At 39.0% G+C, this 11,402-nt stretch overlaps 2 protein-coding genes across 4 annotated transcripts in view; both read right to left on the bottom strand.

The window, feature by feature from the left end:
- chmp7 (charged multivesicular body protein 7) overlaps window positions 1-1,071 on the bottom strand; it is an 8,607-nt gene extending 7,536 nt beyond the window's left edge. For all 3 annotated transcript variants that reach the window (XM_015370022.1, XM_015370023.1, XM_015370025.1), the window contains exon 1: window positions 486-1,071. In XM_015370022.1, coding sequence (XP_015225508.1) covers window positions 486-730 — 245 coding nt within the window. In that variant the 5' untranslated portion in view covers window positions 731-1,071. The remainder of the gene's footprint in view (window positions 1-485) is intronic.
- Window positions 1,072-4,327: 3,256 nt separating this feature from the next.
- lgi3 (leucine-rich repeat LGI family member 3) overlaps window positions 4,328-11,402 on the bottom strand; it is a 14,221-nt gene continuing 7,146 nt past the window's right edge. The window contains exons 4-9 of the mRNA XM_015370039.1: window positions 10,224-10,295; window positions 9,900-9,971; window positions 9,551-9,720; window positions 7,587-7,751; window positions 7,416-7,506; window positions 4,328-5,417 (exon numbers count right to left, since the gene is read on the bottom strand). Of these exons, the coding sequence (XP_015225525.1) occupies window positions 4,688-5,417; window positions 7,416-7,506; window positions 7,587-7,751; window positions 9,551-9,720; window positions 9,900-9,971; window positions 10,224-10,295 (1,300 nt within the window). The 3' untranslated portion in view covers window positions 4,328-4,687. The remainder of the gene's footprint in view (window positions 5,418-7,415; window positions 7,507-7,586; window positions 7,752-9,550; window positions 9,721-9,899; window positions 9,972-10,223; window positions 10,296-11,402) is intronic.

Below are 11,402 nucleotides of genomic sequence, written 5' to 3'. Positions count from 1 at the left end.
ACTGACAGTTAACTCAGATGGAGATAACCTGACTGACAGTTAACTCAGATGGAGATAACCTGACTGACAGTTAACTCAGTTAGTTAGAGATAACCTGACTGACAGCTAACTCAGTTAGAGATAACCTGACTGACAGTTAACTCAGTTAGAGATAACCTGAGTGACAGTTAACTCAGATAGAGATAACCTGACTGACAGCTAACTCAGTTAGAGATAACCTGACTGACAGTTAACTCAGTTAGTTAGAGATAACCTGACTGACAGCTAACTCAGTTAGACAGAGATAACCTGACTGACAGCTAACTCAGTTAAAGATAACCTGCCTGACAGTTAACTCAGTTAGTTAGAGATAACCTGACTGACAGCTAACTCCGTTAGACAGATAACCTGACTGACAGCTAACTCAGTTAAACATAACCTGCCTGACAGTTAACTCAGTTAGTTAGAGATAACCTGACTGACAGCTAACCCTCCCTGCCAGGTACCTGGCCATGGTCTGGATTACAGTGGAGAGGCCCAGCGGTATTTTCTCCTTCCTTTGGAAGGTTTTGTTGAGATCCTGGAGGTTGATGCTGACGGAGCCTCGCTGTCTGCAGCTCTGGATGATCGCAGCTGTCCAGAAGTCCATCTTGCTGTCCCAGTCTGTGGTGTTCACATCTCGGTTCTCTTTGAACGCAGAGAACATGAAGTTCATCCGATCGTCGTCTTCCCACTCGGGTGACAGGTTCATTTTGGAAGCGATGGAAAACTTGTAAATCCCAAATTGAAAAGATTTAAGATCCTAGAACCAGTTTTCTGCTGAACTCTCGATCTGTCACGGTAACTACCCTACCATGGTAGCCACATTTAACACCAGCAACAACCGTCTCTATAGAAGCTAAATTCAGCAGGTATTGCTAAGTGACATTTCGGTTCTCTCATGTCTGGAAGAAAATAACAGCGCCATCTTTTAAGTAAACCGTAAAAACATTTTCCCTTCGCCACTGTGTTGTAAACTCATGCTAACATGGAGCTAGCGCTTAGCTACATATAAACAAAAATGGCTCCGAGTGTTTATCTTTTACACCCACACAGGGAAGCGGCGGTTTTCACTGGGCGCCACTTACAAGCGTGTATTAGCACTAAAGTTCCGCCCACCCCCGGGCGCAAAGGAGGACAAAACAAGCGCATCCATTATTTTACTCAAGGGTATCATACTTGTTTCATGTATGCGCATGCTTAAAAAATTAGATCTTTATTTCAATAAGTAGTAATTATAACAATTAATGGTTCACATTTACTAGGGGGGCAGGGTGGGGCCAGCGTGTTTTAATGGAATCATAGAAAAGCATAAATAAAAAAGGCCAATACTTAGTTATTTATATATTAAGATATGTAAAAAAAAAAAAACTGTCTCATTGGAATCTGCCTGTTTTGTACACCGAATTATAAAAACAGATTTTTTTTTAACACCGAATTTTAAAGACTGAAATCTTTTACACAGTGAATTCCTTTTACACCGGAGGTCTTCAACAGGGGGTCTGCGACCCCTAGGGGGTCCGAATAGCTACTGCATGGGGTCCTAAAAGTTTTGGTTGATTTGACGTTTTTTTTATATATTTCCACCTGCAATTTTTTCCACTAATTGAAATGTCTTTAAATCCACATTAACATGAATTCAACACACTGTAGTAGACAGATAAATGCAGGCAGAAGATGTCTTTCATTCATCAATGCAAACATTCAGCAATGTTGAAGACCCCTGCCTTGAACTGAATTTCTATCTGGTAAAAATTTGCCTTAAAAAAAATCAGCTGCAAAAAAAGTACTGGCAAAAAAAATTCGGCTTAAAAAAAATTCAGCTGCAAAAAATTCAACTGCAAAAAAAATTCAGCTGTAAAAAGTTCAGCTGTAAAAAAATTCAGCTGCAAGAAATTGAGCTGCAAAAAAATTCAGTTCTAAAGAATTCAGCTACAAAGAAGTGGCCAAATTAGCTAATTTCATTGGCTAGAAGCTGCTCGACTGCAGCGAGTGCTTTGGCTTGACTTCACCAAAAGGTCAACACATTTGCAGTCAAATCTCTTGTGGCTGAATTTTCACCAGAAAAAAAAAAAAAAAAAATCGGTCTTTAAAATTCGGTGCTAAAAACATTCTGTGTTTAAAATGTGGTGTACAAGAAAAGGCCAAAGAGCGAACGTGTGGCTCCGCACTGAATAAGGCGAAATTTCCATTTATTTTAAATTTATGTTGTACCGATAGAAAATTTTTATTTTGGGCTTGAAATTTTGAATTTTCTGTAGCTAGAATTTTAAAAAAAGTAAAATCCCGTTCAATGGGAAATAAGTATCTGCAACAACTAGTTGTCAAATAAATAGAGATATTTTTGGAATATTAAATCGATGTATATTTATAATTCAGGAACAAAACATATATGACCTATTTTAATGAAAATCGTCAGTTTTAATCAAATAAGAATTAGAACGTAAGTAAAATTTAATTTAGTTCAAAATATAATTTACAAGATTAAAACTGTGATTCTATCTCAATATGACTAAAGCTCTCATCATAACTTTTAAATCATAATTAAAATAGAACTGTAAAGAATAAAAGGAAATGGGCCTAAAAGAGCTATCAGACCCCTATCATCATTGATCTTTTTTTATTGCTATTTTCTCATTACAGGAGCCAGAACCAGTTCTACATGAGCACTGGACCCTGTTGGTCCCTGTCTAGAACCAACCATGAATATAACTGTAAATATGGAGATGTTTTCTGCTGTATGTATGACTGGAAACCGGAAGCAAAGAGCTTAAAAATAATAAACTGTATTAGGTATATCTGAAAAGTTGATTGCTTGAATTTTAAACAACATAATACTTGTTTTAAAGATGTTTTAAATATTGCTAAAGTTTAAACTTAGATTTGTTTTAACAATAAGCTAACACGATGTGCAGTTTTATTTAACTGAACTTACATTTCTATGCATCTGGAATAAAGTAATACACTTGTTTTACTTTAGATTTTTTGTTCCTCCACAAATTACCAGCATAGGGCTTGGTCGTCATGACCTAAGCACTTTGCGTCGCCGCCATCTTGAAGGCCTCTTTTACCGCTGCTCAGACTACTGCCTATGACTATGGCGTACTGTACTCCCTCTTAGCCGTGTTTTAATTTGATTAATTTCACCTTAACTTGATTTCAACCATGGTAAACCGTTGCTGTATTGTGGGCTGTAACAGCGCAACACATGATCGCCATGGGAAAAAACATAGAAAATGGGTTAATTTCCCACCGCTTTCCTGCCTGGAGGCGCAACCACGGAGACCAAGTGTCAGAGATAAAAAAGAGTCAGAAAGTACATTACATGCGTGAGTGGTTGTTAGCACTAGCGGTTAGCAGTTGCTTAACTAGCAGGTTCCAGAGCCCATCTGAGCACAGCTTACCTTCGTACGGATTACTGTGTTCCCACTGTTTGCTGGCTTTATGATCTGCAGCACCTGAACCCATCCATTCATGAACTGCACATGAGACTCCAAGAACTTGTGGCTTCAGAACTGTTTTGAAGTATAGGCGCTCACTCATCGGTGCTCCACTCATTGTTTGGAACTTCATATGGATCCAAATTATTAATAATGCTGATTTTGTCAACATACCGGTCCGTGGCTTCTCTATTTAATGTGTCCCGGTAAATTCCAGATCCTTTTCAGGATTTTAACATCTTTTTTTTCTCTACTTCTACGTCTCTTCTTTCAACAAAAACGTTGTATCAGAGCTATGTTTACATTCGCGTAGCCTTCAATATGGCCGCCACGTCCCACAATGCAATGCAGATCCCGAGTCCTATAAAAGGCAACAGACCAAAAGGAGAAACATTTGACAGAATAAATTTCGAATCCTACACAATATCAATTCAAATTCACATTCCTGATTAAATATGTGACCTCTTTCATTGTATCTATAAATTATATATATATATATATATATATTTTTTTATAATGTCTTGCAGAGGATGGTGAGACAACTGGAGTAGTCATTGATCTCCCTCAGAGACTCCTCACTCCTCTGTACTATAAAAGCAGTTGCATTGCAACTTTCAAAACATACAAAGCTGTTAAAATATTGAACAGCTATCAAGTTTCTAAATTTGATTTAAATATTCATATTTTAGGCAAATCTGTGGAAGAATGTATATAGCAAACAGCATCTCTTTTTATTGTGAGCTATAAGCAATGACATTAAATTGATCATTTGAGCCACAACAGATTAAATAATGGAGGAACTGAAAGGGCAAAAGCACATACATGTATTTCTGTTTAAAAAATGATGAAAAACAAACTTTTTTGTGTGTTTCTGGGTGAGCTTTTTAATGTCGTGCAAAAATGGTTTTCATTTTACCATATAGAGTACAAAACATTTATACTTCTCCTCTCTGTCATTCAGTATCTAAATGTAATCAGTTAAGCACAACAAATCAGAAATACGACAGCGATGCTCTAGCCATAATTTCTTTGAACAGAACAGTGATTCAGCAGCTTCACAACTCTAACGTTGACTAACATATTATTTCCATTAGATTTTAAGTTCTAGTGCAAAATTTCAAAAACAATCATTTAATTAGTTGGTTTACACAAGATAAAGTTACATGGCTTCAGCGTTTCTGCAGTCTTATTGGCACATTTTGAATCAGAAGGTAAATTTCTCCTGTTGTTCATTTGGCACTGAGATCCACCTCCAGGTGCTGGTAGGCCAAGGTGTTACCTTTGAAGCTGGCGGCCAGCAGAATGTCTTTGTTGTCGACCGATACCAGGCCGAACCCCCTGGGGGCCCTCATGTTGAGCTCCTGGAATAGCTGGAAGCGCTGGGTGAGATCGTCCCACAGGTACACCCTGGAGAAGGAGAAATCACTTCCCAGGATGAGGTACTGGCGAAGGCCCACCGTGAAGGGATAGACCGCCATCGAACCCCGGGAGGGCAGAGTCTGGATCTCCACGAATCGCTGCCCCTCCCAACGCAGGATCTTCGAGTCACCGATGAAGCGGGTGAGGCAGAGGTAGAGGACTTTCCTCACCCAAAAGTGCTTCACCATCTGTACGTCCGCGAGCTCTGTGATGATGGACAGGAAGGCAAACTGCTTCTGGCTTCGGTTCCACTGGTAAACCACAGGTGGCTGAGAGGCGCTGGAGAGGATGAGATGAGGCTTCCCACCGACGTCTATGAACTCCACGTGAGTGTCCCGGTGCCAGGGATGGAGGGACTGATGGGCGTAGAACCCGTTGCTGTTCCAGCGATAGATGCTGGTGGAGCCCGCCTTGGAGCTGTCTGCAACAATGAAGTACCACTCTCCATCAAGCTGGAAGGTGTCGACAAAGTTGGGTTTCCTCACCCGATTGGTGTCAATGTCTTGGATCTTTACAAAGCGCAGGGGTCCCTCCTCCCACCTGTATTCACAGTCAAGCTGTCAGTATATACTCATAAAGGTAGAACAATAAATTTACTTTAGAAAAATCACTTTCATCACTGATAGGAAAAAAAATATATGAATTTTTTCTTTGATTTTCTTAAATCTTTTGCTTTAACCCTTAATCACAGGGTTAGGGTCCAGCAGTCATGGGCCAGAGGAAGGCTCCACCCTGGACAGGTCGATAGACTATTACATCACTACAGAGACAAACAGGAATAATCACCATGCAAATACACCTGGACCTACGAAAAAATACTATTCGAACTTCACATCATTTTCAAGTTACAACAGCAATATTCTATAATCATATATTAGTGGCATTTTGGAGGATTATGAATTGGTTATTTCTTATTTTTCTAAGAGTACTAATCTTCATCTGAAAATGAAAAGAATATGACATAACTGCAAACTTAACAAGACGTCTAGCTAAAACGATAGGCCTGGCATGAAGAGTATTAGAGAAGCAACAATGTGTCTTGTGGTCAAACTGGAGGAGCTGCAGAGAGCCGCAGCTCAGGCATGACAATCTGTTCTTAGGACAAACAGACTCCCTAAATCTGGCCTTAATGGGAAAGTGGAAGGAATGATGGTATTTAATGAAAGCCAAAACATCTCACATGGAAGACCAGGCTTTATAAATGTTTTAGACCTAATTTAAATTCAAGAAAATTAGTAACTACGTAGATATCACCCTGACCATGTCATCCTAACAACAAAACATGATTCCGCAGCAGATTTAAAAGGCAAACTTAGAAATTTAACTCAAAATTCAGACCAACAGGCAAAACAAGTGCAAACTAAAAACGCTGCAAGTACCAAAAACAACTGCAAGTTAAGAAAAAAGCTGAGTGAAGCGTGCTGCAAACACAAAATCTGTTGCACATTCAGAAATAAAGTCAGTAAATAAACACAAATATACACCTGCAAAGGAAAGTGCTATATGTAGCTGAAAGAAATCTATGAAAAGCTGTAAACTAGAGCCACATAAGTGCTCCAGGCCTCTAGGGGGAGACAATCAACAACTAATATGGGACCAGAACATAGAGATTACTACAAACTGATAAAGGACCAGACCCAAAGCAAAAGTATACACTGGAGGCCACCCAGAGAAAATACAAAGAAAAAAATATTGCTTTTTTTAAATCCTTTTTTAAAAATATTTCTAATATAGCATCCAGTTTATCCCATTACTAAGGATTTGTTCTCATATGAGTTGCACTGGAAAAACGATCTGGAAATAAGTAAAAAATGTCTTAAATTAAGTGTATTTATCTTTAATCTGAGTATCTAAATGACATAGTTTGCCAATGGAATGAGTACTTTTACTCTTAAAATAAGATATTTAGATTTGAAATAAGATGATGCAATTGAGTTTCCTTATTTTAAGTCTAAATTTTCTTGTTCCATTGGCAAAATGTCTCTTTACCTCCTCAATCCAAGAACAAATGCACTTATTTTAAGAGAAATAGACTTATCAAGATTTAGACTTTTTTCCAATGTGATGGTTTTCTCCTCCTAATGCATCCCTATGTGGTGCTGGTTTGCAGTAACTTGCAGCTGTTTTTGTTATTTTCAGCATTTTCACTGTTTATGGTTTAGGTGTTAGCATTAATATATTTGCAGATGGTTTTGTTTTTGTAGCACGTTTCCACTTTGCTGCTCTCTGTGATTGCAGATCTTCTCCTTTGCAGCTTATTGAATTTTTTGGCATGCACTTTTTTTTTTTTTTTTTTGAGTTTGCAGGAGATTTTGAAGTTGCTGTGAAATGATGTGTTTGCACCCCTTGGCAACTCTAAAAAAAAAAACAATAGTGGCATTATCACATCCTATAGAGGAGAAGTGGAGCAGAAGTTTGCCCTCCAGCAGGATATTTATCCTCAATATTCAGTTAGAGCTACACTAAAATGCTTAGCTCAATTAGAAGTAGAGAAGTCACTGGCAGCCATTAAATATGGAATTAAACTGTCGTCCTTACTTGTAAATGTGCGATCCACCAAACAGCTGAGCTACTACCATGTATAGAGTGTTGTTTATCACCACGGGTTTGCAGTAAACAGCCGAGCGAGCTTCAGGAGAGACACAAAGAAGCCAAAGACATTATCTTTTCATTCTTTACAAAGTGCACACTGTCAGTTATAACACTTACAGGTGATGTTATGGAATCTTCTGAAGATCATCTCCACATGATCCCATATATACAGGGTACAGAATCCTGAATCTGGCTGAGCAAAGGCCACAAACTGATCTCCGTTGAATTCGTAGGACTCCACTGACACCGAGTGGAAAGGGAAGGTTTCATACACGGCGAAGTCTGTTGGATAAGAAACCAGAGTGAGAACACCTACACGCCAATGACATCACAGCTTCTATGCTGTTGAAGGTTCTCAGTCATCCAGGTCATTGTCATTCAAAAAAGAAATTTAAAAACAATCGACTGGACTTTAAAGGGGATTTGTCCCCTTTAACAACCTCTGTCCTCTGTTCCTCTTTGGCTGTGACTCTATCCTGGAGAGAAATATCAGCTGTGCTGCTGCCATCAACACCTTTGTTTATGGATGTTGGAGATCGGCCTGTTTTTCAGTGTAGTCCTCTTTCTCTGACTGTGACTAACTGGATGTGCTCTCTTCATCCTCTGACATGGGAGCTGGCTGGCTGTGTGACTCCTGGACAGGGCCGCGTTTTAGTTTCTTTTTGTGTCTCTGCTTCTGTCTCCTTGAACCCCAGTCAGCCTCAGCAGATGGCCGCTCACACTGAGCCTGGTTCTGCTGGAGGTTTATTCCTGTTAAAAGGGAGTTTTTCCTCTCCACTTTCGCTACAAGCATGCTTAGTTTGAGGGTGTAGTGATATGGCACGTTTGGGCTTCCGTAGCCGGGAGCAGGGTGACGCATATACGCTTTATGTCTACTGGTTGTTAAGTGCACGTTGGTTGAATCAATGCAATCAACTGGTTTTCCTTAGATAGAAAACTTTGAATCAATTTGACTTTATGATCTGGTGATCTGTAAAGTGCCTTGAGATCACATGAGTTGTGAATTGGCGCTATAGAAATAAACTGAATTGAATTGAATTTAAAGACCCCCTGTACCCTTTACCCCTGTACCTGTACCCACCCGCTGTCACAGATGGGAAGTAACGAAGTACAAATACTTCGTTACTGTACTCAAGTAGATTTTTCTGATATTTTTACTTTACTTTACTACTTATTTTTATGGCGACTTTTTACTTCTACTCCTTACATTTTTACACAAATATCTGTACTTTCTACTCCTTACATTTTAAAAAATTTGCTCATAACTTTAGTTTTGAATCATTTCAATGGAGTTACCGTTATTATTTTTCACGTCATCAATACCAAATTCAATCTAATTGGATGGGAATCTACGTTGCATTTGACGCACCACTACAAGATGAATTAACAGATTCGGCGGTATTCATTGGCGGCAAATCATTGCAGCTTGGTGGCGTTAGCATAGTAGCATGGACGACGAGATGATTGAAAATGAACACAACGGAGATCTAGTCCTATTGGCAGACATCCATTTAAAATGTAGGCAACGGCATGAAAAAAGTGGTTTCTACTTTTACTTTTATACTTTAAGTAAATTTACAAGCCTGTACTTTGTTACTTTTACTTGAGTAAAGAAGTTTAATTTGTACTTCCACTTTTACCAGAGTATATTTTAACACAAGTATCTGTACTTTTACTCAAGTACGGAAAGTGAGTACTTTTGCCATCTCTGCCCGCTGTACAGGAGAGCGGAGGACCTTGTGTATTCAACCAGGCCAAAAATCCCCTTTAACGACCGACCTTTCAGACACTTAGATGGGTATGGGGCATGCAGTCTAACAAAAGAAGCAAAACAACCCTCATTCCAAATTGGTGGACCCCTTCCTCTGTTCCAATTTGCATGTTTTCAAAACAAAAACAAGGCTTTGTTGGGCTACAGCATAAAAGCTCAAACTCAACGCTATTCCTGACATTTTGAATTGAAAAAGCTTCCTGGAAGGGAAGCGAAACGTCTTCAAACTTGAAAACAAATTCCAGTGGATTGTTTTTAAATCTTCTTCTTGGAATACCACAGCTTCACTTGAAAATAATTCAAATAAAACCTGCTGTGATGCAGTTAAAGTCCCGCGGTGTGAGGTCACGGATTCTACGACCCTGAAATTCAAAGGGGCTGGCGCAATAGATGGCCGGGACCGAAGTGTTGGTCTTCTCCATCCAGTCGACCAGCCATTTGATCTTACAGTCGCAGCGGAACGAGTTCCCACGCAGGTCTCTAAATGATAACAAATATATATCTTTAGATCTCAAACAGGAATCATCGCAACACCCTATGTTAGAAATAACTTTACCTTGAACAGTTATCCAAACACTCCAGCTGTGGAGTGAGATCTTTTAGAGGAACTGATGGAGACTGTTTAATTTATAGCTTTCATGATATCAATACAAACTTACAAATCTGTGAGGATGTCCAGATGTTTGAAGAGATCTCTGGGAAGCTGCTGCAGGTTGTTGTTTGAGAGGGATCTGCAAAATGAGAGTTTTCCATAATATGGATCCACACTGGAAAAACGATCTAGAAATAAGTAAAAATTCCTTAAATTAAGTGTATTTATCCTTAATTTAGGTAGGTGAATGAGATAGTTTCCTAATGGAATGAGTATTCTTACTCTTAAAATAAGATTTTAGATAATATACACTTGAAATAAGATTATGTTTTCTTATTTTAACCTCTCAAAACCCACCGGGTTTTAAAGCGTTTACAAATAACTCACTTACAGGTGAGTGAGAGATTTGAGTCCTCTGAAGGTGTGCTTGGACAGCTCCTGGATGTCGTTGTTCTCAATGAATCTGATTAGAAAAAAAAAATTAAAGGATTTTAAGTCTTTGTGTAAAATTTTAGAGCCTTACAAGTTACAGTCAAGCAATAATGGTAATTCTACTTTCACAGATTTGAAAAACACAATTCAGGCCCAAAATAGGTTGGGCCTGAATTTGATATCCATATCATCTGATCTTGCTCTGTCTCTGTTTCGTCTACACTGAGTTGAGGAGCAAACTCTTTTGAAGATGGCTGGATATAATTACATGAGTTTAGTAGGAGGAAGGCCGCAGTGAGGACGCAGTGTAAGTCAGGCTGCAGTCAAAGCCATGCAGCCTGCAGCCTGCCCACTCCTAGCCATCAATTAACTACTTTCTAAAGCACATCAATTCACCCGATGGCATATTCAGCTTTTTTCACACTGCAGAGGCTAAGTGCTCACTGTCAAAGAAGGATTTATTTTCAATTTCACTTCTGGCTCTGTTTTTCAACACTGCAGAGTTTATCTGCTCAGATGTTTATGGCAAAGATACTGCGATGCCAGAAATAAAAGCATTGCAGAATGCTATGAAAAAACAGCACAGTATGTGTATGTGTAGGCTTATGTAACTCCCACAGTACAGATAAGGTTTAAAGTGCAAACACTACCCAGGAGTAATTCACTCTAAACTAACTGGGTGGTTTTTTCTGGTATACCTGGCTGATGTTTACCAGTAACAGCCGATGATAAACGTTGATCAAGATATTGCATGTTGCAGAGTGCAAGCTGTTGAACGTTCGGAATATACAGTATCTGAGGCATTTTCACATAAATGGCAACCATGGGCAACCTTATTAAAACACCCACACACGCCACTCCAACCAATTACAACGCAAGAAAATAACCAAGCATCTGGAGCAGGAATGATTATACAACAGAGATCTACATAAAGCATAACTGCCTTTGCACTGCAGCAAACTCTTAGATACCACCGTGGACCACTACACATTTGTTCCTTAATAAAACATTGCAACATGTTAGGTTAATATCATTGATATTAACTGCCAGTTGCAGGTTAGAAGTGATGTTTTCCCCAGTAGTTTATCTAATTAAGACAGTTCCTCTGTCCGGATATACAGTTATAATCTTCATTCTC

This window comes from Cyprinodon variegatus, unplaced genomic scaffold (genome assembly GCF_000732505.1).
Source record: "Cyprinodon variegatus isolate N-32 unplaced genomic scaffold, C_variegatus-1.0 Scaffold41, whole genome shotgun sequence".
NCBI lineage: Eukaryota > Metazoa > Chordata > Actinopteri > Cyprinodontiformes > Cyprinodontidae > Cyprinodon > Cyprinodon variegatus.
This window is presented reverse-complemented; position numbering and strand designations above follow the sequence as displayed.